We start from the raw sequence: 27,404 nt of genomic DNA on the forward strand, positions 1-27,404 counted from the left end.
GTTTCCATCTGTTTCAGATGAAGTTACATTGCTTCATAGTTTGCCATTGTGAGATTTGAACTCTTGATCTTGGGGTTACAAACCCAATACCATAACCACTTGGCTATTTAGGCCAATCTGTGGGCGTACCTACACCTCATGGACGGCAGCAGTTCAAGAAGGCAGCTCACCACCACCTTCTCAAGGGCAACTAGGGATGGGCAGTAAATGAGGGCACAGCCAGCGAAGCCCACATCCTGTGGATGAATTTTTTTAAAAAGACCTAGCCTAGCAGTTATGTCCTTTAGGACTTGGCCAGCTCGGTCAGTAGTGGTGCTACCAAGGCACTCTTGGTGATGGAGATTGAAGTCCCCCACCCTGAGCACATTCTGCGCCCTTGCCACCCTCAGTGCTTCCTCCAACATGTGATGTCCAACATGGAGGAGCACTGATTCATCAGCTGAGGGAGGGCGGTACGTGGTAATCAGCAAGAGGTTTCCTTGCCCATGTTTGTTCTGATGCCATGAGACTTCATGTGGTCCAGAGTCAATGTTGAGGACTTGCAGGGCAACTCCCTCCTGACTGTGTACCAATGTGTCAGGACATACCCAGATTTGGTGATGGTGATGTCTGGGTCATTATCTGTAAGGTATGATTCCATGAGGGTGACTGTCAGGCTGTTACTTGACTAGTCTGTGAGGCAGCGCTCCCAATTTTGGCACTAGCCCCCAGATGTTAGTAAGGAGGACATTGCAGGGTCAACAGGGCTGAGATTGCCATTGTAGTTTCCGGTGCCTAGTTTAATGCCAGATGGTCCATCCAGTTTCACTTCTTTAGACTTTTTAGCAGTTTGGTACAACTGAGTCTCTTGCTAGGCCATTTCTGAGGCAACCACACTGCTGTGGGACTGGAGTCACATGTAGGCCAGACCAGGTAAGGATAACAGATTTCCTCCCCTAAAGGACATTAGTGAATCAAATGGGTTTTTATGACAATGGTTATCATTAGACTTTTAATTCCAGATTTTATTGAATTAAACTTTCACTTTGTGCTGTGGTGGGATTCAACCCTGGGTCATTACCCTGGGTCCCTGGATTATTAGTCCAGTGACAATACTGCTCTGCCATCACCTCCTCTTAAGGCCATGAAACTTCTTGAAAGGTAAGTTAGCGGATGTTTTGGGGTGGGGGGGTGGGGAGGTTGAGTGGCATTGGAGGTAAGTTAACATGGAGGGAGGTCAGTGAGGGAAGGCGTAGAGGCAAGGGGCGATTCCATCGAACAGCCAAATTGTTTAGTTTCTTTGCGATCCCATGTTCCTCCATCAGCACCTTACTGCAGCGTTTAATACATGCAGCCAATTGGATGGGGGGGGTGGGAGAGAAGATCAGAATGTTCTTAAAATGAAAACTCCAAATAAATGCTGGAATTTGATACCTGTTCAGTCACTGATCAGTTTCCGTGCTGTAAATTCTATGCAATTCAATATTCAAAATTGAATGAATGGGTTTACTCCCAGTATTCAGGTAATTATTATTCTTAATCATTGGCGTGGTGTGTGTAGTTTTGAAACCGTACCATAGGAAAATAATCAGTAAGATGATGTTTTGTTCTGTCGGTTCATATTTATTCTCCAGAACCATCTTTCAGGCGTTCCTACTTGACATTCATGTCCGTGTTTGGGCTGCCTCTCAATTCTTGCAGGAACTGAATCACAGCTGCATATTTGCAGGCTACAGAAATGTTTGTTTAAAAGAAATATGGCCAGAAAAACTGTATTCAAACTGAGCCAAAACCCATACCATCTGCTTTGGGACTGGTGAGCCTGGCTGCGCTTCATAAAGGAGTCTAACCTTTAAGGGGAAGGACTCTGGTGCAGATGATAACCTCAGGCTGCAGGTGCAAATTGGTTTGCAAATGGAAGCAGGCCTGTAAAGGGTTAATGGGCATTCCACTGTCTGATAAACCAGCATGGGTGGTCTAACCAGTCCTTCCTTTGATGTTCAAAGATCAGCATGTACGCTCCAGATAGATATATAAATATTTATTGTTCAGTGGTAGCTTCAATTTCATCAATGGGTTATGGTAAATGGGCTGATTGAGATGAGAGATGCCAGTGTCGGGGAATGGCAAGTTTTTTAAATTTAGTCTTCAGTGGTTAGCACTCTTGCCTCTGAGTCAGAAGGTTGTGGGTTTAATTCCCACTCCAGAAACCTGAGCACATATTGGCTGAGAGAGGGCCCATCAGAGCGGATGCCTGCCTAAAATTTGGCCGTTCGATGGAGTCAACCCCCTGCCCTTACTGATCTCCCTCCGTGCTAACTTGCCTCCAATGCCACCCTTAAAATCCTGTAACTTACCTTTCATGACGTTTCCTAGTTTTTGCCCCACCTCTGTGGCCTGGCCCTTCTCACTCAGCGGGATTGCGGAGGGCTTCCCAAACCATCCCACCCACCCACCCCAATGAAAATCCTGAAAGGTCTGACTTTTGGCCTTTGGAAAGGGGAGGGCTTGGCTTCCCCCAGCGCTGCCCACTGCCCATTTTTTGGCTGCCCTGTCTCTGCTCCGATACGAACGGAGGCTTAAAAATTCAGGCCTTGGTCAATTCATTTCAATTCGGACTTTGTATCCAGTAGAGAGCTGGATTCGATCCCACTGAACTGGGCTGCATTTCAGTCGGCCGCAGGTGTCGATTCTGTTGCGGCTTCTTAGCTGAGGTTCAATACGTAGAAACTTTTCTAATTTGCTGGGCCTTCACCCTTCTTGCTCTTCATTGCATTGGGGAACTGAGAATGTCCCAGGCATAATGCAGAGGGAATCCTACCCTGTAGACTGCACCACTCAACCTCTGCAAGGCAGTATATTACTAAGTGGAATCAAAGCTTTTGCCCAACAGTTGATTTCTCTGATGTAGATTTTTTAATGGAATGACAAACCTTTAAAGGAACTGTGTGTATCAAACACATCTTAACCAAAGCCTATTCAATTGAAAAAGCAATCACTCCGTACTGATACTGCAGCTTGTGTGTGAATACTCCCCAAGTATGAACCTGAACTCAGCCACCTACATTGGTTCCCACTTAAAATTCTTACCTTTGAGTTTCATGACCTCACCCCTCCCTATCTCTGTAACCTTCTGCAACCAAATAACCCTCTGAGACCACGGTGTTCCTCCACTTCTGAACTCTGCTGCTCACCCAGTTTTGCTCCACCATTCATGGCCTCGTCTTCAGCTGATAAGTTCCAAGCTCCAGAATTTTCTCCCTAAATCGTTCTGCCTCATTCTCCTTTAAGACGTTTCTTAAAGCCTACCCCTTTGACTGTGCGCCTCGGTGAGTGCAGCTCTAACAATACCCAAGGAGCTTAACACCATCCCAGACAAGGCAGCCCCCTTGATTGGGACTCCATCCACAACCTTAAACGTTCACTCCCTCCAGCAAATTCAGCAAGACCTGGGCAAAAATCTAGGTTTCGGTTTCATCAACGACCTTCCTTTCATCATGAGGTCAGAAGTGGGGATGTTCGCTGATGATTGCACAATGTTCAGCACCATTCACAACTCCTCAGATACTGAAGCAGTCCATGTCCAAATGCAGCAAGACCTGGACAATATCCAGGCTTGGGCTGACAAATGGCAAGTAACATTCACACCACACAAGTGTCAGGCAATGACCATCTCCAATCAAGCAGACTGCTTTGTCTTGGATGGTGTCAAGCTTCTGATAAGTGCCAAGTAACATTGTGCCAGACAAGTGCCAGGCAATGACCTTCTCCAAGAAGAGAGAATCTTAACCATCGCCCTTTGATATTCAGTGGCATTACCATCACTGAATCCCCCACTATCAACATCCTGGGGGTTACTATTGACCAGAAACTGAACTGGACTGGCCATATAAATACTCTAGCTAAAAGAGCAGGTCAGATGCTGGGAATTCTGGAGAGCGTAAATCACATCCCAGCTCCCCAAAGCCTGTCCATCATCTACAAGACACAAATCAGGAGTGTGATGGAATACTCTTCTCTTGCCTAGATGAGTGCAGCTCCCACAACACTGAATAAGCTTGTCACTGTCCAGGACAAAGCAGCCCGCTTGATTGGCACCATATCCACAAACATTCACTCCCTCCACCAACGACACACAGTAACAGCAGTGTGTATCATCTACAAGATGCACTGCAGGAATTCACCAAGGCTCCTCGACAGCACCTTCCAAACACATGACAGCTACCATCTAGAAGGACAAGGGAAGGTACATGAGAACACCACCCCCTGGAAGTTCCCCTCCAAGTCACTCACCATCCTGACTTGGAAATATATCACCGTTCCTTCACTGTCGCTGGGTCAGAAATCTGGAACTCCCTCCCTAATAGCACTGTGGGTGTACCTACACCACATGGACTGCAGCGGTTCAAGAAGGCAGCTCACCACCACCTTCTCAAGGGCAACTAGGGATGGGCAATAAATTCTGGCCTAGCCACTCTTGCCCACATTCTTTGAAAGTATTTTTTTTAAAAATCAATCATTGGCATTAGTATTTTCATGTGGCTCAGTGATAAATTTAGTTTGTTAGTTGCTCTTGTGAAACAGGACCCTAAAGGCACAAAATGTAAGGTGTTGATAAGTCTTGTGTAAAATACTCAAAGACTGATGCTTAATTCCACCTTCTTGAAAGTCATAGCTCAAAGCTTTGGTATTTTTTCCATTGCCCAAGATTGCAACTCATAGAGGTCTACAGCACAGAAAAAGGCCTTTCGGCCCATCGAGTCTGCGCAGGTCAAAGAAGTACCTAACTATTCTAATCCCATTTTCCAGCACTAGGCCCCATCGCAAGTGCACATCCAAATACTTCTTAAATGTTATGAGGTTTTCTGCCTCTACCACACTTTCAGGCAGTGAGCCCCAGATTCCCACCAACCTCTGGGTGAAAAAATTCTTCCTCACATCCCCTCTAAACCTCCTGCCCCTTACCTTAAATCTGGTCTGGTCTACATGTGACTCCAGACCCACAGCAGTGTGGTTGACTCTTAACTTGCCCTCTGAAATGGCCCAGCTCAGTTAAGAGGGGTTGGGGATGGGCAATAAATACTGGCCTTGCCAGTCATGTCCTTGTCCTGTGAATAATAAAAAAGATGGCCAGGTCATTGGTTCTTAGTGATGTTTGTTGAGGGTTGAACATTGGCCAGGGCAATGGGAGTGTCAGGCTCGGTTTTGTGCTCGGGTTGCAGGAGTGGGATTTGAACCCGCAACCTTCTGATTCAGAGGCAAGAGTGCTACGTATCCACTGTTTTCTGTCAGTCTACGGTGGATTCTAGAGGCCATGCGAAGAGGATGACAGCAAACGTACAGACGCTGTGTTCACTTAACATTTTCGGACCTCATTAGCTCATGGACTGAAGAAGATCTTTGTCCATGAGTTGGTCACACTCGCAAGCTGTTTATCCGTATACCTCCTGCCTTCAGCAGAAGAAATGCTCTCTGTCTGAGAATGGAGCAGATGCTTTGTGCACAATGTTCCAGTCGAACAATGGCCTTGTATTTTATCTTTCACTGGCAACAGGCAAGGGAGCTGCACACCGACTGCTGAGTGGGAGATGTCAACAGGTGCTGAGCCAGCTGAAGAGCTAAAGAAAGGGTAATTCTACCCCCCACCACCCCCACCCCCCCACCACCCCCACACAGCAGCACCACATTCCCCTCCCTTTCCTTTCCTTCCCTTGTCTGACAGCAGATTTCCTTACAAGTGGATAAGCCCCAACACAGTCAATTGCGCTGGATAATCAAATCAATAGCAGCCCCCTGATGATCAAGATCCCTGGATGCGCTTTGCAGTCTTTTCAGTTAGATGAATGAAATTCTTATTAATCATATTTCCCTCTGCAGCTAATATTTGTACTGCCCCCACCCTCCACCCACGCCCCACCTCCACTGGCTAGTTAGACAAGCAGCTAATATAAACCTGCATTTATATAGCAACTTTAATATGATAAAAAAAAACTCCGAGGTGCTTCCCAGGAGTGGTATCGAACAAGATAAGCACATAAGGAGATATGAGGACAGGTGATCAAAAGAGAAAGGTTGAAGGCTGAGAGGCGGAGGGGTTTAAGAAGTGAATTCTAGGGCTTGGGGCCCAGGCAGCTGAAATGGCCGCCAACAATGGAGTGATTAAAATTTGGGAATGTCCCAAGAGGCCGGAATTGCAGGGGTGCAAAGATCTCGGAGGGCGATAGGGGCTGGAGGAGTTTACAGAGATGGATTTGAAAACAAGGACAAGTATTTTAAGATCAAGCTATCAGGAACTTTGTGGGTTTGGTGCATTCTCTAAGGTTCCAGTGAGCTGCCTGATAGGGTGGTGGATACTGATGGAACTGTGGCTTTCAAAAGGCAATTGGATAAGCACCTGAAGAGAAAAAGTTGTAGGGCTATGAGGAAAGAGTGGGACCAGCTAAATTGCTCTCTTACAGAGAGCTGGCATGGACTCAAAAAGCCGAATGTGTTGTAACCATTCTATGATTCTAGGTCAGAGTGTGAGTGGAATGAGCAACGTGTCTGAGAGAGATGATACATTATATAAGCACAGGTCCATTCTCTCTTGTTGTGCTACTCTGCATTGCGCAGTGAGACCTGCTTACAGGTTGGAACCAGAAAGATTTATGGTCCAGGGTAAGGCCATTTGGCCCATCTGCCCCTGTTGGCTGAAAAAGAGCTATCTAATCTAATCCCACCTTCCAAATCTGGATCCATAGACTTGTAGGCTCGATCATCTCAAGTGTATATCAATGAGAGGTTTCTGCCTCTACCAGCCTTTCGGGTAGTGAGTTCCAGACCCCTCCACCCTCTGGGTGAAAACAATTACTTCTCAACTGTCCTCTAATCCTAAAATAAAAGCAAAAAAACTGCGGATGCTGGAAATTGAAAACAAAAACAAAAATACCTGGAAAAACTCAGCAGATCTGGCAGCATCTGTGGAAGGGAGCACAGTTAACGTTTTGAGTCCGCAGAACGGGTTCTGTTGAAGAGTCATGCAGACTCGAAACTCTAACTGTGCTCCCTTCCACAGATGCTGCCATACCTGCTGAGTTTATCCAGGTATTTTTGTTTTTGTCCTCTAATCCTTCTGCCAATCTATCTAAGTCTACATCTCCTGGTTATTGACCTCTCTGCTAAGAGAAGACGCTTCCTTCCAGAGTTCTTTTGTTTGGTAAAGACATTGCCCTGAGGAATGAGTCAGTGAGTGACTGTCACTGGTTATGTTTAGCTGATTCATTATGCTTGTATTTAAATGTCACTTACCAAGGCAACAGAACCCACTGTTAAATCTGATAGCTTTGCTGTGTAGATTTTCTTATTTGCAGCTCTTTGCCCTGAGCAGCCTGTAACAGGAGCGTGAGTGTGAAATTCAGTTCAGCGCCTCTGTTAATTAACATTAATTCATTTTGAAGGCCAAAATATTAGGTATACTAATCTCAATGTTTGCAGCCCTGACCTACTTAAAAGAATGGGGACAGGAGGATGACATTCAGCCCCTCGAGCTGGCTCTGCTATTCAGTTAGATCATGGTTGATCTCTACCTCAAATCCAGCCTTTACCCAAGAAACAAATCTATCAACCTCAGTTGTGAAAGTTGCCATTACCCCCCAGCATCCACAACCTTTTTTTTCTGAGAGAGAGAGAGAGAGAGTTCCAGGTTTCTACTGATATCTCATCCACATTGTAGCTCCTTAGACTCGTAGCCACACTGAACTGTTGGCCTGTTTTATGCGCCAGGTGTTGCTTTACGTTGGGCAGGATAAATGGGATTATAGGCCATTATTAGGACTCATATCCTTGAGATCTTGAACAACATCCATTCCAATCACCGTGATAACTTCAGCTATGTAGCTGTGTTTCATCAATGGTGCTGGTTTTTTATTGAATTAGGTGGTTAAATTGCAAACCTGAGTTTGCTTCTATGTAGAATTAAACAGAATAAAAAGCACAGAAAAAGCACATTCGGCGCAACTAGTCAGTGCTAGTGTTAACATTCCATAGGTGGCTCTTCTCTTTCCATCTACCTCATCCCAGCCACGAAACAATAAGTGGTTTGTTCATTTGTCTGTGTTGTTAGAAAAATGCTAATCACCATTGGGTTGGAAAATGCTTTGATCTCCATTAGATGGCCCGTTGTTTACATTTTTGTTTTGCAAACAGCTAAAAAAGCGTTTATTAAAAGAACGCAGGCCTAATATCTTTCAGGGAAGGAAATCAGCTGTCCTATACTGGCTTGGCTTGTATGTGACTCCAGACCCGCAGCAATGCAATTGAATATAAGTGGCCTGTGGAGACCTCTCGTTGTCCTTCAAGAAGGTGTCTCACTACCGCCTTCTCGAGGACATTTAGAGATGGGCAATAAATGCTAGGCTTGCCAATGATGGCCATGTCCCATGAATGAATTAAAAAAAGACCCCAAGGAAAGTAGTCTGGCTTTCGGGAGCTGCATGTTGAGCAGGTAGTTGGCTTGATAAAGGTGGTGAAGAGGGACAATTCCCCTTGAAATGTGAAGTAAACTGATTCACTAAAATTGGATAGCATTATGTGTTCATTATTTTTATATCATTACGTGAAGCCAAGATATACTAACTTGAACTAAGCAAATCCAATTGTACTTAGTGCTGTGCACGTTTACACTTTAAGAGCATTAGAAGTAGAAGGTGGACTAGACCATTCAGCCCTTGAACCTGTTCCTCTATTCATTATGAACATGACTAATCTTCTGCCTCGACTTCACTTTCCCACCCTATTCCCATATCCCTCGATTCCCTTAGTGTCTAAAAATCTGTTGACCTTTATCTTAAATGTACTCAATGACTGAGCACCCACAGATCTCTGGGGTAGAGAATTTCAAAGATTCATAACCCTCTGAGTGAAGAAATTTCTCCTCATCTCAGCACAAAACGGACAACCCCTTGTCCTGAGGCGCTGCCCTCGTGATCTGGACCCTCCAGCCAGGGGCAAATGACCTCTCAGCATTTCCACGAATTAAGCAGCTTAATGATTGAAACCAGTCTTCATCTCGCCTAGTTTAACTTGTCTACACTCGCAGAGATCGAGCATCCATCCAGTCTTTGAATGGGCGCTATTGTTAGGACCCCCTGTTAGGCTCTCAATTAATTGTTTGTAGGGTGGGTGTGAGTAAACACCTATAAAACAAAGGGGTTTGGCTGCACCAGCTGAACCCTGAAAGATACCTGCAGCAGACCTCATTTGATAGAAGTCGCCATTAGCCCTCCAAAATCGCCCTGCCCTACTCCCCCATTCAAACAGAACTTTCCAGTGGATCACTGCATAGCAAATTGGAGCAGGAATCACAGCTACCAATGCTTCTCTATCTCTCTTTCACCAATATCTTTCACCTGTAGCAATCGGATTGCGAACCAGCTTGATAATCCTTAATTCTGCATTGACCTGCTGGTACTGCTTTGAATGGCTCACAACAGCAGCAACCCATTGCATTCATCTTCCTTGTTTTCAAAGCAATCTGTGGCCTCGACCCTCCCTATCTCTGTAACCTCCTGCAGCCCCTACACCCAAATGCAACAAGATCCAGGTTTGACAAGTGGCAAGTAACATTCTCACCACCAAGTGTCAGGCAATGACCATCTCCAACAAGAGAGAATCTAACCATCGCCCCTTGATGTTCAATGGCATTATCATCACTGAATCCGCTACCATCAACATCCTGGGGGTTAGCATTGATCAGAAACTGAACTGGACTAGCCATATAAATACTGTGGCTACAAGAGCAGGTCAGAGGCTGGGAATCCTGCCGTGAGTAACTCAACTCCTGATTCCCCAAAGCCTGTCCACCATCTACAAGGTACAGGTCAGGAGTGTGATGGAATACTCCCCACTTGCCTGGATGAGTGCAGCTCCCACAACACTCAAGAACTTTGACACCATCCAGGACAAAGCAGCCGCTTGATTGGCACCACATCCACAAACATTCACTCGCTGCACCACCGATGCACAGTGGCAGCAGTGCGTACCATCTACAATATGCACTGCAGAAACTCACCAAGGCTCCTTAGACAGCACCTTCCAAACCCATGCCCACTACCATCTTGAAGCACAAGAACAGCAGATGGATAGGAACAGAATCACCTGGAAGTTCCCCTCCAAGTCACTCACCATCCTGACTTGGAAATATATCGGCCGTTCCTTCACTGTCGCTGGGTCAAAATCCTGGAACTCCCTCCCTAACAGCGCTGTGGGTGTACCTACACCACAGGGACTGCAGCGGTTCAAGAAGACAGCTCACCACTACTTCTCAAGGGCAATTAGGGACGGGCAATAATTGCTGGCCCAGCCAACGAAGCCCACATCCCGTGAATGAATTTTTTAAAAACCCTCCCTATCTCTAACTTCCTCCAGCCCCCCACAACCCTCCAGCATACCTGCCCTTTTCCAATTCAGGTCTCTCACATTTCCCGGATTTCCATCGCTGTTCCATTGGCGGACATATCTTCAGCTGCCTGGGGCATAAGCTCTGGAATTCCCTTCCTTAATATCTATACCCCTTTCCTCTCCTTAAGGGTGCTCCTTAATACCTACGTCTTGACCAAACCTTTGGTCACCTGTCCTAATATATCCCCTTACATTGCTTGATAACAAACATTTGTCAGATAATCACTCCTGTGAAATGACTTGAGCCATTTTGCTACATTAAAAAGTGCTATATAAATGCAAGTTGAGGTGCTATATAAATGCAAGTTGTTAATACAAGTCCAATCCTCTGATCCCATCCCCTCTATAAAGTATCTAGTGGTTAATAACAGCTGAGTCCAGAGAGTGCAGTTTGACCTTCCATTGTACTTTCCGTGCAGCGTCTAGTCTAGGCTGGGCTGTGTACATATTTAGATAAGTTAATACTGCTAAAGTTTATTATAAATGGCCCTGTTTATGACTGGCTCTATCTCAAGTCTGATAATTAATTCGTCATGTGCTGGTCTGCTCGAGTGCAAGACTTTTCTTTACCTTAAACCCCTTGGGGAAGGATTTGCTTTGGTAGCCGTATTGACATTGGGGGGGGTGGGGGGTGGAATCATCCCCTCTACTTCTGTTTATCTAGACTGACATCTGTTACAGTAGGTGAACGTTGTGGAGATTAGTATTTGTCCAACAAAAATCACTGATGAGTTACATAGAGAGCTACATTAAACCGTTTTTAGCTGCAAGAATTAATTTTAATAGAAAACACCTCATAGACAAAGCAGATACTACACACACACACACACACACACACCTATTAACAAACACCACCACTCAGTAACCAAGGGAGTAAGATATTTGCAATGATCAAAATGATTTTTCTTGTATCATTTTAAAACAAACACACAAAAAGGTTAAAGTTCAAGTTCATGCATGTATTGAAATCATGTGACCTAATAATGGTGTCTGTTTTTCATATTTTCTTTACCAATCAGAAATACAATTAACCCTGTCTGGCAGCCGGTTAACACTGGGGTTAAAGGGACCTTTAACCTATATTACAGACAATGGCTACGGGCTAACAAACCCCACACAGTCAGCAGGATCACCAGAGATAAACTTAAGTTCCATCGCAATGGGGTCATGGGGCAGAATGTTGTTGAGGCATCAGGGGATTTCGCCTGCTGACTGGGGAGCCAGTGGGAGACCGGTTTTTGGGAAGGCCAGCTGAATCACAAGCTGATCGGGCAGCGGCAAGGCCGCGGGGCGGGAATTCCCCTGGAATCAAGACCCCTGGGGCCGCCAATCAGAGGGCGGCAGCTCCTGTGCTCAGTAGCGCCACTGGGGAGGCTGTGGCTGCTGCCAGAAGGACAGGCACTTCAGTCCCAGGATCACCTGAGTGATGCAGGCCACAGGTGAGTAATGTGGGATGGGGTGGGGTGAGGCGGGCAGGAGGGATCAGAAGCAAGTCAGGAGATGGTTCTCAGCAGCAGCTCCCCCCCCCCACCCCCCCTGCCAAGATATCCAGTCCCTTGATCAGGCACTGAGTGCCTTTGTTTGAGGTAAACCATCCACCTCCAACTCCACGGTGTGACAAGTGGCCCAAACTGTTTAACTTGTGCACGCTACATGGCGACAGAACTTAATTCTGGTGGAGATGGGAAGCCTCCAGCCGGTTTCTAGTATGCCCCCATCCCCCCCCCTTGGTAAATGTCCTTCCTGTCTCTAGGCTTGCCATCAGCAAGAGCAGAAAATTCCGCCCATGTTCTTTAGCACAGACTTTCCCAGCTCTCACTGGTTCACGTTGAGTTGAATTGAGCAGTCTCTGGTCTTATGCCTTGACATAAGGAGGGCATCACACCTGTCAATGCACAGGCATGTGAGATGGGACCAGTGCATGTGGCACTTTTACATCAGTAACTTCCATTGTGTAGGGCTGCAGATCTCTGTGGATACGTCTTGCATGTTGGCAGAGAAGAATGGAGTCAGTCTTTGTTGGCACCACAAAGGCAGTACCACATGTGAGCGAGTGTATTGACTAATGCATGTGCAGTAGTTCAATCCACATGGGCACTCTCGAGACCCTTGCAATTTATTTGGGAGCTGGCCGTGCATGTAACCGGGGAATGGTAAATGGTTATGTTACTGGACTGGTCATCCAGAGAACTGGGTGAGTAATCCTCGACATGAGTTTATAATCGCTGAATGGCAACTGGGGACTTTTAATTCCATTAATTAAGTCAAATCTGGAATATAAAGCTAGTATCAGTAATGATGAATATGAAACTACCAGATTGGTGAACCAGATGGGATTTTATGACAATGTTCTTCAGGGAGGAAATCTGCCATCCCTCACTGGCTGGCCTATATGAGACTCCAGACCCAGAGTATTGTGGTTGACTCTTAACTGTCCTCTGAAATGGCCTAGCAAGACATTCAGTGGGCGGCTCACCATCATCCTCTCAAGGGTAATTAGCAATGGGCAATAAATGCTGGTCTTACCAGCGACTAACCTCATCCTCTGAATGAATTAATAAAAAAGCTTATCTGAGGGAGTGGACAGATAGTCGATGATACAAGCTGATCAATAACCCAATACAAGTCCACCGCTGCAACAAGGGAGGGGCCAAAAGTTGTGGCAAAGAATTGAATGATTTAAACCTCCTTGTAAACTTTATTTGACTGTAAATTATCTGTGACACTGTCCAAGATTATTTGATAAATGCAATTTTTTTCTGTGCACAAAATTGTCGCAGGGTTGAGAGAGAAAAAAAAACTTCAGAAGCTAACTCCATGGAACCAGCCTGGTGGTCAGAATGTGCAACTACATTGTGACAGTTGACATAGCAATAATGAATGGTAAATGTTGACATAGCAGCTTACAATGGGAAATATTCAAAGAGAAAGATCATAAAATCATGGCAACAGGAAATAAGGTCTGTGGACCAGTAGTTAGCAAGAGTATAATGTATCAAAATGCTATTATTTCTAATTGTCATCTTTCCATTTTACAGGAAGTGGCAAACTCTGTCTATCTGGTGATGGAGGTGAGTTGTGCAACATGCTTTGGGCTACCCGGTGGGTTAAATGTCATGAATTCTTGCTTTCAGGCTACAGCTGCCCATGCCAGAAGCAGATGTTATGAATCGGAGTGCAGACAATCTCCAGGTTTAGGGAAAAGCATGTGTGGTGCACCGACTCTCCCTGAACTCCCAGGCTATGTTCCTGCCACACAATGTTTGCTGACATTAGTGGGGTCCGATTTATTGTACCTGGCTTGCAGTTTCACATGAGCAGAAGCTTGCAGCAGCCGAGATTCCTTTCCAACTGATTACAGACTGGGTTTGCCTGTCTGATTTATTTTTACGTTACACTGCAACTGATAACCAATTTTAGATTGTGTCACATACCATTGGACAATGCAACTTGACTAACTCACCGTCTGTGTTTTTGTGTTTTCCAGTACTGTAATGGTGGTGACCTTGCTGATTATCTCCATTGTAAGTCTGCAATAAAGATGGCTTTGTAGAGTGGTAGAAAATAATGATGCTACTGATTGGCCAGCTGTAGCAATGATTACATCTGGCTGTATTTACTCAGCACAGTGCAAATAGAGTTCATCATTGGGTGTGACTGATAGTGTCATTTGTATATTTATCTCCTGAACGAGAGATAGAAAGAAACAAAGAACTTTCATGCCCTCATGATGTCCCAAGCCGTTGCTTTACAGCCAGTGAAGTATGTTTGAAGTGTAGTCACTGCTGTAATGGGGGAAACATGCACAGCAAGCTCCCATAAAAAGCAAGGTTTGCTGCAAAATAAAAATATCTGGAAAAACTCCGCAGACGGAGAGCAGCACAGTTAACGTTTCGAGTCCGTATGACTCTTCAACAGAACTAAGGAAAAATTTTTAAAAAAGTGAAATATAAGCTGGTTTAACTGGGAGGGTGGGGGGCGTGTGGACCAGTAGAGTTGGATAGAGGGCCAGAGATAGGTGGAGATAACCAAAAGATGTCATAGACAAAAGGACAAAGATGTGATGAAGGTGGTGATATTATCTAAGGAATGTGCTAATAGGTGACATTAAGGATAGAAAGCAGGACGAGCAACGAACAGATAGCCCTAGTGGGGTGGGGTGGGGTGGGGGAAAGGATCGAAATAGGCTAAAAGGTAGACATAAAACAATGGATGGAATATACATTTAAAAATAATGGAAATAGGTGGGAAAAGAAAACTCTATATAAATTATTGGAACAAGGGGGATTGGAAAGGGGGTGGGGATGGAGGAGACAGTTCATGATCTAAAGTTGTTGAACTCAATATTCAGTCCGGAAGGCTGTAAAGTGCCTGGTCGGAAGATGAGGTGCTGTTCCTCCAGTTTGCGTTGAGCTTCACTGGAACAATGCAGCAGGCCAAGGACGGACATGTGGGCAAGAGAGCAGGGTGGAGTGTTAAAATGGCAAGCGACAGGGAGGTCTGGGTCATGCTTCCTCATTGGTTTGCTGCCTCATTGATGCAGTCCATATGGTGTAGGTACACCCACAGTGCTGAAGGGAGTTCCAGGATTTTGACCCAGCGACAGTGAAGTCAGGATAGTGAGTGGCTTGGAGGGGAACTTGCAGGTGGTGATGTTCCCATGCATCTACTGCCCTTGTCCTTTGAGGTGGTAGAGGTCATGTGTTTGGAAGGTACTGTTGAAGGAGCCATGGTGAGTTCCTGCAGTGCACCTTGTAAATGGTTTATGGCGCACACTGCTGCTACTGTGCATCGGTGGTGGAGGGAGTGAATGTTTGTGATTGTGGTGCCAGCCAAGCGGGCTGCTTTGTCCTGGATGGTGTCGAGCTTCTTGAGTGTTGTTGGAGGTCCGCTCATCCAGGCAAGTGGGGAATAGCCCATCACACTCTTGACTTGTGCCTGGTAGATGGTGGACAGGCTTTGGGGAGTCAGGATATGAGTTACTTTCTGCAGAATTCACAGCTTCTGACCTGCTCTTGTAGCTAAGATATTAATATGGTTGGATAAGTTCAGTTCCTGGTCAATGGTAACTCCCAGGATGTTGATAGTGGAGCATGCAGTGATGGTAATGCTATTTAATGTCAAGGGGTGATGGTTAGACTCTCTCTTGTTGGGGATGGTCATTGCCTGGCACTTGTGTGGCACGAATGTTACTTGCCACTTGTCAGCCCAAGCTTGAATGTCATCCAGGTCCTGCCACAGGTAGATACAGATTTCTTCAGTATTGGAGGAGTTGTGAATGGTGTTGAGCACTGTACAATAATCAATGAACATCCCCACTTCTGACCTTATGATGGAAGAAAGGTCATTGATGGTTGGGCCCAGGACACTACTCTGAGGAACTCCTGCAGTGATGTTCTGGAGCTGAGATGATTGGTGTCCAACCAATCACAACCATCTTCCTTTGTGCTAGATATGACTTCAGCTGAGATCACATGGGACCATTTTGAAGAGGAGCAGGGGAATTCTCCCCAGCGTCCTGGGGCCAATATTTATGCATCACACAACATTAATAAAATGGGTGAATCGTCATTATCACATTTGTGGGAGTTTTCTGTGTGAAAATTGGCTGTCATATTTCCTAAACTTCAAGAATGACTACAATCCAAACAAATGAATTGACATGTGAAGCATTGTGGGACAGCCTGAGGCCATGAAAGGCAGTATATAAATGCAAGTCCTTTCTGTCAAAGGTAAGGCACTATCTGTATCACTAGAGTCCTTGAGAAGTTACATGGAGCGCTCAAGACAAGTTCTGTCTCTTCAGTGTTAAGTAAATCTACAGGATTTCTAGAATTTCTGGCTGGCTGCTTGTTCTAATGCTGGTGTTCAGTATAGGTTGGGATGGTGGTGGCGAAGTGATATTGTCACTGGACTGGTATTCCAGAGATCCAGGCTAATGCTCTGGGGAACAAAAACAGAAAATGCTGGAAAAACACAGCAGGTCTGACAGCATCTGTGGAGTGAGAACCAGAGTTAACGTTTTGAGTCTGTATGACCGCATCTGAAGAAGGGTCATGGGACTCCAAAACGTGAACTCTGTTTTCTCTCTCCACAGAGGCAATCAGACCTGCTGAGTTTTTCCAGCATTTTCTGTTTTTGTTTCAGATTTCCAGCATCCGCAGTATTTTGCTTTTATCTTAATGCTCTGAGGGACCTGGGTTCGAATCCCACCACAGCAGATGGTGAAATTGGAAATCAATAAAAATCTGTAGTTGAAAGTCTAATGGTGACCAAAAAACCATTGCTGATTGTTGTGAAAACCCATCTGGGTCACTGATGTCCTTTAGGAAAGGAAATCTGCCGTCCTTACCTAGTCTGGGCCTACATGTGACTCCAGACCCACAGCAATGTGGTTAGTTCTTAAAATGCCCTCTGGACTAGGGCAATTAGGGGTGGGCAATAAATGCTGGTCTAGTCAGCGATGCCCACATCCCATGAAGGAATGATTAAAAAAAGCTTAGTAGACCTCGTGTTCACCAGTGCTTCTTAAATATTACGTGATCAGAGAAGCCCCTGTGGTGAGGGTAGCTTAATGCTGATCTGTAGACAGAACAGACTCAAACACAGGCAATGATTTTCAATGGACCAGTCGATTTGTACTTAAATCCTTTGCTAGCCTGTTTCCAAGATGTAACCTCCTTTGTGACAGGGTACTTTAAAAGCTTTGCCCTCCCCACCCTCCAGGGAACAGGGTATGGGCCATTTTTGAAACTTTACTACTTCCACCTTGTATCCATTTAACCTCGTCACTTACTGTAGGAGTTAGACAGAAAGAAAAACAGACCATCAGACGGTATTGATAATCCACTCAGTTTGTTTGGTGTTCAGCCACAGAGAATTGACCACTTGATAAAAAATATTATTGTGCACATCGATTGTTCTCTGGGATTCTTTCTTTATAAAGATAAATTGGTGTCTCAGTTTATAACATGGCTGAATTGAAGAGTTGCTTTGCGTGGTTGGATGTGTAAGGGGAAGACAGGACACTGCATGCAGAGCAAATGCGCAGTGTCAGTGTGAACGAGGACCCTGCTTTGGGGCTTTGCCGATTGCAGGTGAGTACTTTTACATAGAGCACTCGGCCCAATGGTTACAAAGGGATGGTCAGTACGTGCACTCCGACGGGATTAGAGGTTGATTAGGAAGCCAATGACAGCGCATTCTCAGAGCGCGGGGCCCTGAATCCCAGTCACTCAATTCGCCAGCTACAGTACGTTTTTCCGATGAGAGAGAACATGTCTCAGAGTTAAACCAAAAGCTGGTGCCTGACCTCACGTTTACTTTCCAGCGAAGGGGACTCTCAGTGAGGATACCATCCGACTTTTCCTGCAGCAGATAGCGGGGGCCATGAAGATGTTGCACAGCAAAGGGGTCATCCACCGTGACCTGAAACCACAGAACATCCTACTGTCCTGCATCGGAGGCCGCAAATCCAACCCCAACAATATCCGCATCAAGATAGGTGAGAGTCCAGGCCGGCTGTGGTGACCCTCCACGTATGTTGCTGTGGGTGGCATGGGTCCCTCTTGGACACACTATCGCTGTGATTGTACTGTTTAACTTTGCAGGGGGCGTAGGCAAAGAACAGGGCCAGTGGGATTATTTGGACAGCTCCTTCAAAGAGCTGGTATAAACATGACAGGCCGAATGGTCTCCTTCTGCGCTCTATCTTTCTATGAGTAACTTGGCTTTTAGAATAAGGCACATAACAGTTTGATTATATTGGGGGGAAAACCTTGCATTTATACAACATTGTATCATATTCCCAAAGGGCTTTACATAAAATTACAGAATACACAGCACAGGAACAGGCCATTTGGCCCAGCCAGTCCATTCCAGTGTTTATCCTTCCTCATCAAACTCTATCAGCGTACCCCTCTGTTCCCTTCTCCACCATGTTCTTATCCAGCTTCCTCTTAGATGCATCAATACAATTCACCTCAGCCACTCCCTGTGGTAGCGAGTTCCACATTCTCACATTCCGCAGAAGTTTCTTCTGAATTCCCTATGGGATTTCTTGGGGACTGTCTTATATTGATGGCCTCTGGTTCTGCTCTTCCCCACAAGGGGAAACATTCCCTCTGTATCCACTCTGTCAAAACCTTTCAAATTTTAAAAGACCTGTGTTAAGCCACCCCTCAGCTGAACGAAATGATATCTAGCTTGACATCCAATGAATTACTTGGTATTCGCTGTTGTCACACAGACAAATAGCCATTTTGCACATAAAACCTGCATTTCTGTAGCTCTTTTCCTTACAGGAAAACCACCCCGAAGTGCTTAGCCCAAAATGAGATGAATGAACAATTAATCTGTGCAGCTCTTTGAAGGAGAAACGTTGGCCAACACACTGGGAGAGCTCTCATTTCTTTGTCAGTGGATGCCGTGGGATCTTTACGCCCACCTGAACAGATGAGGAGACGGTTTATTTGAGTTTCCCTTGAAACGATCTCTAGTTTGTTTTAAGAAAAAACAAAACAAAAGGATTTGGTTGCCAAATGGCTCCTATGGGGATTCTCCTCTGGGAGGAAGAGGATGAGGAACATCCTGGGAAAGCCAAGTCCTTTATCGTTTAGAGCACTTTGATCAAAGCACCCTTCGACTCGAGGGAATAGAAGCCAAGTTTATGCAATCTGCCATCATAATTTAACATTTTAACCTCTATTATTCTGGTGAATTTGCAAGGCCATTATCACCTTCCTGCATTATGATGTCCAGAACTGAACACAGTTACTTTGTGGGGGCCTGACCAAAACTCTGGATAGCTGAAAGATCATTTCCTCTGCTTTGGATTCCAGCATCCTCATGATAAAGGCCATCAACGCATTAGCCTTCCCAGCGATCTATACTCAACATGCTCCCTGCAGACACAGATCCAAGATTGGAGGGACAAAATCTAATATTAGATAGTCCATGCAAAATCACAATATACCAACCATCTCCGTGATATATTTAACATTCTCTAATATCTCACTCACCATGAGTCAGTAACTTAATGATTAATTTCAGAGTTTGCAGCTCTCTCTGCTGCCCATATCCTAACTCTCTTCAAGTCCCAATCATCCATCATCCCATGCTTGCTAACCTACATCAGGTCCCTGTTCAACAATGCCTTGGTTTTTAAGTTCTCATCCTTGTTTTCATATCTTAGCGTGGCCTTTTCCCTCCCTATCTCTGTAATCCTTTCCAACCTCACAACTCTCAATGCTCCTTCAATTCTGGCCTCTTGCACATCTGATTTTAATCTCTCCACTACTGGCAGCTGTGCCTTCAACTGTCTTCACCACCGCTCTTAAATTCCCTCCCTAATCCCTCCACTTTAGTCTCTTCCTCTGAGAAGCTCCTTAAAGCTTACCTCTTTGGCCAGATGTTTACTAATATCTCCTTAGGAGGCTCAGTGCGAAATGAATGGCACCGCTGTGAAAATGTTTTGGGACGTTTTAAGGCACTATACAAATGCAAAACGTTATCTTTTCCAGGCTTGTTTCATGTCTGTATCCGTGAACGTTGCTGCTTCTCGTGATATATTTAGTAATGACAAAAGAAGAATTTAACAATGCTTAGAAAAAGAGTGTTGTTGGAAGACTACGTTCCTGTTACAAAGAGAATAAGAGTTGTAAATAATCAATAATCAAAACCAACCAGTTTGAGCCAGACCAGTTAACCAGGCTTCATCGAAAGCTGTGAGCTTTACTTAGTCCCAACAAGAAAATTTGCTTCTTTTCGGCTTTGGGCACCAGCTTGTGTATCCGAAATGTGAAAAGTTGCCCAGTAATTGAGGCTCTTTCCTCCTGCTTTCTTCCTCCAAGTGTTTTCCTTGGCACTGTTACTCAATTGACTGGTTATTTCTGCTGTAGAAAATCCTGCTGTCCTTATCTGACCCTGAGTTCTTAGAGTCTAGTATTCCCTGCCCTGCAAGAAAAGCACATTCATTTCACCTCCCCCCGCTTTGCAACATCAACCCCCCCAGCTGAGCTTTTAACTCCTGTCACCCCTTCAGCGTCAAGATCGCCTATTTCTACCTGTTATATTGAATATCTCCAGGTCCTGCATCACCTGCTGCTGAAACCCTCAACCAGATGTTATCTGTAAACGCAACTACCCCAGTGTTCTCTGGCCAGCTTCCCACACACCACCCTCTGGGAATTTGAGCTCATCCAAAAATGCGCTGTCCATATCCAATCCATCCGCAAGTCCTGTTTGCCTTTTACCCCCCCGAGGCTGTAATTGGCTTCCAGTTTAAAGATTCTAGTTGAAAGATTCTCACCCTTGTCTTTAAGTCCCTCGGTGGCCTCACCAATCTCTGCATCATCCTCCACCCCCAACAACCCCGCCTTATTCCACCCACCCAAATCTCCTGATCTGTGTTGTCCCAGACCCTCCAGGGACTAAAAACCAGGAGGCTTCTGCAAGGAGAAACATTGCTGGGGGCAGAAAGAAATTCCTCTTTTAACGATCTTGTTTGCCTGTTATAAAAATATTGGAGATGGTGGGGAAATACTTTTCGATGAACGGTCAAGAATCTGCCAACTGGGTCACAAAGGATTGAATTTTCGCGGCCTGGTGCTGGGATAGGAGACAGGGTGCTGGGAGAGCAGTGGGGAAACCAGCCCAATGTGTTCCCGCTGCTGGGAAAGTATCCCGGGGATGGCTTGGAGGCAGATGATCTGCCTTCTCACCAGAGGGGAGAAACCAATGTGCATATTGAAGGCCCCATTTAGGGACCATTTCGAGTGCTGGCCGGTATTCAGTCAGCAGCGAGGAGACTTCCTGCTGTGTTGGGAGGCCCTCAACTTAGCAGAGGAGACCTCCCAGCAGAAGGCCATGGGAGTTGGAGGCCCTATTCCCCCAAAGAGAGGGCCAGTTCCAGAAAAGGCTGCACTCACAGCCTTATAATTCACCTGGAGGGAACTTCCTCCCAATCAGAGGGGTCTGCCTGCTTGGCCTCGCTGAAGTTTTATTTTAAACTTACCCCTAGGCGAGTGCTTCTGTGTTGAGGTGCCCTCTTTATCCACCTCAGCAGCACCCACACCTCTCCCAGTGATGCTGTGAGGATCCAAAGCTGGGGGCCCCTCTTTAGCTGGCAGCATTGAGGGCCCACCTACCGTCCTTAATTGGGTAGCGAGCTTGGAGGTGGCCAATCAGGAGACCATCTCCAGGAATATGGCTGTACCGGCCTTATTCCCTGCAAGCTCAGGACCTCTGTTTGTTCCAAACATTGGGATTCCAAAACCCATGGGAAAGTCCTGCCAGAAAGAGTTTTCTTGGCTTTCCAATTGGTTGTAGGAAGGCAGGGCACAGTGACAACGAATGTGCCAGGTGCCCATTGGCAGACATGGGGCAGATGGAGACAGAAGGTCTTGTGATGAAATCTTCAAGAAAACGTCCAACCAGAGTTAGACATCCCTACAGTTATGGGTTCAAAAGAGGAGACTGGAAAACCTGCCAAAAATATTTCAAGTCATTCGTCAGCTGCAGAAATAGGCTTGGATGTGAATCGGGAGAGAGAGAAATCTTGGGAGGGATCTGCCCTGTTGAAGATCTGGCTCACTCCCTAGAAAGTCTCTCCTAAAATGGGCCTACTTATCACATGGGGTTGCCAACTCTAATTGGATGTATTCCTCGGGTTTCATCACATGGTTTCCTGTTTCAATTTGTCCCACCTGACATTCCCACAACTCCATTGCCCTGATACTCTTTCGAGTACAAACCTGTTTCCATCTGTTTCAGATGAAGTCACATTGTTCCATAGTTTGCCATTGTGAGATTTGAACACTTGATCTGGGGGTTACAAACCCAATACCATAACCACTTGGCTATTTAGGCCAAGCCCTCCATTGCCCTGATGATTCATAGCAATCAAAACATGAACAGACTCTTATCTGATTGAAACTCTTGACTTAACCAATCAATGGCATTTCTACCCCACCTCCAAATTTTTTTGTGTGTGTGTGATTAAGTGGAAAGACTCGGAGAAAATGAGAAAGACCTCAGTGTTTTAAATGTCCTGATGATTTTGCCCCCTTGTGTTTTTGCTTGCAGCTTTGGGCTGGAGATCGCTCTTCAATTCTTGGAGACTCCAGAGCAATCCTGAAGGATTTACAACCCTTGGGGTGGTGATTCCTCCATGATGGTAACAGTTAAAGGGTGTAACTTAACGAGTTATTTCCAATTGAGTGGAAATGATTGCTTCAATAACATGAGTGCACCCCACACATGCTGGTTGTGTTACTTTGTTGAAAATCTCTTGTAATGTTTGAAGTGTAAACACAGTGAGGACTTGCTTTGGCAATATTGCTGAATCCTTTTCTCCTCTAATTTGAACACAGCTGACTTTGGCTTTGCCCGATATTTACAGACCAACATGTTGGCAGCAACTTTGTGTGGTTCGCCCATGTACATGGTGAGTATACACCCGAGTGAGTTTGAATTGTTTTGTTCTTAGTGTTTGATAGTGAAGTGGTTACGTGACTAATCACCTCCAGAGAACGTGCCTTTCAAACCCATCATGACATTTTGAGCGTTAGGTTTCAGTTAAAAACATGGAAATAAAAAAAGCAGATTACAGTTGAAAGTGACCATGAAGCTGTTGGACTGTCCCAAACTTTCAGCTGGTTCCTTAATGTTCCTTTAGAAAGAAAGACTTTCATTTATGTCCTGAAATGCTTTACAGCCAGTGAGTACTTTTTGACGTCGTTGTTGTAATGTAAGAAATGCAGCAGCCAATTTACACACAGCAAGATCCCACAGATAGCAATGTGACAATCTGTTTTCTTTGGTGATGACTGAGGGATAAATATTGGCCTGGGGTGGGGGGGAAAGCCCCCAACCCCTCAACCCCCCAACCCCTGCTCTTCTTCGAAATAGTGAGGTGGGATTTTTTTTATCCTCTCCTGCGAGGCAGTGACTTAACTTCTCATCCTCACAACGGCACCTCCGACAGCGCGGCATTCCCTCAGTAAACTGCCACCATTACCAGGTCTGGCCAATGTGTGACTCCAATCCCCACACCAGTGCGGTTCACTCTTAACTGCCCTGCGAGCTGGCCTAGAAAGTTACTAAGACCTCCCACCACCACCTCTGGGACAACTAGCAATAGGCAAAAAAAATGCCAGCGAAACCCACACCCTGTGAATGAATTTTAAAAAGCCTTCTAATTGTGCAATAAAATTAGACAAGAGTAAGAAATGCAGGTACCATGATCCTATATATTGCAACTTTCAGCCACTATATCACTGACATCATATTACGTACACTCACATTAGTGGCCTATCACCCACTGTACTTGCTGCTCTACATTGGCACCCAGTCCACCAACTATGTGGTCTTGAAGTTCTCATCCTGATGTTGAAATGCCTCCTTTGGCTTTGACCCTTCCTATCTCTCTAGCCTCCTCCAGCTGTACAATCCTCCAAGAACTCTTCCAGCCCTGGACTCCTGGGCATTTCCCTCTCCCGTTGCCCCACCTGCTGAGCTGTAAGCCGTGCGGACGTCCTGCGTCTCTTGCCGCTCCGGCCGCTCTTCCCTTCTTTTAAGATGCTCCCTAAGACCTACCGATAATAATCCAGAGAATGAGAGTTCGACCCTAGCATGCATGTGGGCAGGATTCTGCCCTCGCTGGGCAGTCCCCGACATGGATTTCACGCTGGCTGACCAGTTAACAGCCAGTCAGGGTGAAACGCACGTTGCAGCCCTCTACGCCACCAGGGTGGGGCAGGAGGAGCCTGAGCGCGGAAGTGTGTGCATGTACAGGAGCGCGCGCGCAGTAAAAGCTCCTTGAAGACCCAGAGCTGCCTCAGGGAGCTTCAGATTTTTAGCAATAAAGGTAAAAGATATTAACGATAAATGAAATCGTGTCCCCCTCATGCGACTCTATCACCTGAGCAGGGACGTGTTAATTACGAGGGTTAGAAGTTTTTAATTTTTTTTTTGTTAAATCACTGGTGGAAACCTCGTCTCGCCCGTGGACGAGGTTTCGCCAAAAATGCAAAGGCCGCTTGGCCTATTCGCCCGCCCGTTGACCGATCGATCAGGCGGGCAGCAAAGCATTGGGGTCAATTTATCGATTAAGGGCCTTAGTAGGCCCCTTCATTGCCGGCGGGCCCGCTGCAGACTCCCGCATGTGCCCACAGATCGAAATATCGCGCGGGTGTGCGACGAGGTTGGAACACTCACCCGCTGTCATCGTGTGTCATCTTCCGCTCGTCCGGGTCAGGTCCGCGCCCGCCCGGCAAGACAGAAATTCGGCCCCATGAGAAATTTGATTCCTTTTTTTTTTCCCCCCAAATGGAACAGTCTGGAAACATAAAGCCGGTCTCGGTAAAAGTGACCGTGAGACTGTTGATTTGTCGTTTTTTTAAAAAAAAACCCCGCTGGTTCGCTAACGCTACTTTCGGAGAATGAAACCTGTCGACCTTGCCCAGCCTGGGTCTCTATGCGACTTAATCCCGCACCCACCTGACTGACCCCTGACAGCCCTCCAAAGTGGCCACTCTCTGTGGTATCCGGCCTGAGAACTGATGGCTCCCCAGCATCTTCTTAAGGCAACTGGGGGTGGCCAATGAACCCTGACCTTGCCAGTGATGCCCACATCCCTAGCATGAGTTGTAAATAAATGGTGTCACCGGGCCCAGGTTACTGTGTGTGCGGCCTTCAATAGTCGTCACTAGTAACATGGGTGAGGCTGGTAGGATAACACCTAATTATCACCCGGTTGCCCGGTAATCTGACCAGTTGCTCATTTGTCATTTCTCAGCATGGCGTCTGGAGAGGTTTGAGCCAAACTCAGTCCTTTGGGATTATTTGGCAAAGAATTTCTAAAGAGCTGCCATCCCTGCGCCGCCCCCCCCTCCCCATGTCGCAAATTCGCTGGGCGTAGGCCCACAGAGTATGTGTTGCCAGGGGTGACCAACTCTTGAGGGGAGAAAATAAGGGACCCCTCGCCACGAGAGACTGTGGGAGTGAAGGAGTGGGGTGCTGACGGGAAACAGAGGAGCAGGGGAGGTACTGACAGGAGCTCGAGGGGAGGGGGGGGGGCGGATTCTAGCGGGATGGTAGGAGCTGGGGGAGGGGGTTTGGTTTTGAGCCTGAGGCTGGTCAGGCCTGTGCCTGCCTCCGCCACCTGACTGAACTCGGTAAACAACCCCCAGGGTGGTTGCTCAACCTGTGGGTGCGTTTGTTGCAAAGCTACCACAGTGGGGACACAAGCAGCTTTGAGGAAACACAGCTGTTCAGCCCATCTCTGCCAGCTCAGTGAAATATCTACCCACGTGTCTGGATCTATTTAAATCGTACATTATACCGAGGCACTGCTTCCCTGACGAGTGGTTGTAAAAGATCCTGTGACATTATCTTGAAGAAGAGCAAGAATTGGTCTCCCGACCAATATTTAACTCTCAATTAAGCAGCAAGAATGCATTGTTGTGAAACAATGAATTAAAAACAAAGGCCAAGGTTTCTGATGCAACTTTGTCATTACTGGAGCAAAAGAGCAACTGCATGGAAAGTGAATAGACTTAACTTTTCCAAGCCAGTGATTCATGTATTAGTCTGTTAGCTGATGTAACTCTTGCTCAGATACTATAACAGGTTGTTATGAATCATTAGTCAAACATCAACTGGGTTTGTTTACCTTCTAAGGTTAGAATTTTACCACAGAAACCACAGATTAGAAACAAAAACTTTGTAAGAGGAAAGCAACAGGACATTGCGTGCATCTGTGAGGTCCTGGTTGCCAGACCTCCTACCTCCCCCTCACCCCCACCACCCTTCTCAGATGCTCAACCTTAAAGAATTCACACTGATATACTGCTTTTCATTGATCTCGTCACGTCCCAGAATCACTGGGACAAAATCCTAGAACTCCCTCCCTAACAGCACTGTGGGTGTCCCGACACCACAAGGACTGCAGCAGCTCAAGAAGGCAGCTCACCCACCACCTTCTCAAGGGGCAATTAGAGACAGGCAATAAATGCTGCCCTAGTCAGCAACACCCACATCCTGTGAAAGAATAAAGATGTTAAAAAAGTCCTTTCCAGCCAATGTAATACTTGTAATTTTAAGGTGTAATGACTTGTAATGTAGAGAACGCAGCAGCTGACTTGCACGCATTAACATCCCACAGACGATCACCTTGCGGGGAGACAGTTTCAAATTACCCAGTTGTGTGGAGAAGCGCTTCCTGATTTCCCTCCAGAATAACCTGGCTCTCGTTTTAAATGATGTCCCCTCATTTCTCTTTCCTCCATCAGGGGAAATAGTTTCTCTCTGTCCACCCTATAAACCCCTCAATTAGGTCATCCCTCAACTTTCGAAATTCAAGGGAAGACAATCCAAATTAATATCGTAAGTCCTCAAAATTTAACCCCTTAAGCTCCAGTAGCATTCTAGTGAAGCTGTGCTTCACTCCCTCCAAGACCCAAAGGCAGTGGCTGCATCATGTTGCTGTTTGTGGGATCTTGCTGTGTGCAAGCTCACTGCTGCACTTTTCACAATACAGCAGTCATTACACCTCAAAAATAAAATGACTGCATTGGCTGTAAAGGGCTTCGTAAAAAATAGATTTATTTTTTCATGGGATGTGGGTGTCACTGGCTGGGCCAGCATTTATTGCCCATCCCTAATTGCCCCTTGAGAAGGTGGTGGTTAGCTGCCTTCTTGAACCGCTGCAGTCCATGTGGTGTAGGTACACCCACAGTGCTGTTAGGAAGGGTGTTCCAGGATTTTGACTCATCATCTTTGGGATGTGCTGAGAGTTTTCAAGACTTGAGATCAAGTAGGTTGTTCAAAACAAAAACAGAATTACCTGGAAAAACTCAGCAGGTCTGGCAGCATCGGCGGAGAAGAAAAGAGTTGACGTTTCGAGTCCTCATGACCCTTCGACAGAACTTGAGTTCGAGTCCAGGAAAGAGCTGAAATATAAGCTGGTTTAAGGTGTGTGTGTGGGG

At 46.0% G+C, this 27,404-nt stretch overlaps 1 protein-coding gene across 4 annotated transcripts in view; it reads left to right on the forward strand.

The window, feature by feature from the left end:
- Positions 1 to 27,404, forward strand: part of ulk1b (unc-51 like autophagy activating kinase 1) — a 107,254-nt gene that overhangs the window by 11,237 nt on the left and 68,613 nt on the right. For 3 of the 4 annotated variants that reach the window (XM_041202831.1, XM_041202832.1, XM_041202833.1), the window contains exons 4-7: positions 13,455 to 13,487; positions 13,904 to 13,940; positions 17,747 to 17,920; positions 22,788 to 22,861. In XM_041202831.1, coding sequence (XP_041058765.1) covers positions 13,455 to 13,487; positions 13,904 to 13,940; positions 17,747 to 17,920; positions 22,788 to 22,861 — 318 coding nt within the window. Of the gene's footprint in view, positions 1 to 5,557; positions 5,609 to 13,454; positions 13,488 to 13,903; positions 13,941 to 17,746; positions 17,921 to 22,787; positions 22,862 to 27,404 lie in introns of those variants that run through there. The other variant, XM_041202834.1, reaches the window with a different exon arrangement.

This window comes from Carcharodon carcharias, chromosome 13 (genome assembly GCF_017639515.1).
Source record: "Carcharodon carcharias isolate sCarCar2 chromosome 13, sCarCar2.pri, whole genome shotgun sequence".
Classification (NCBI taxonomy): Eukaryota; Metazoa; Chordata; class Chondrichthyes; order Lamniformes; family Lamnidae; genus Carcharodon; species Carcharodon carcharias.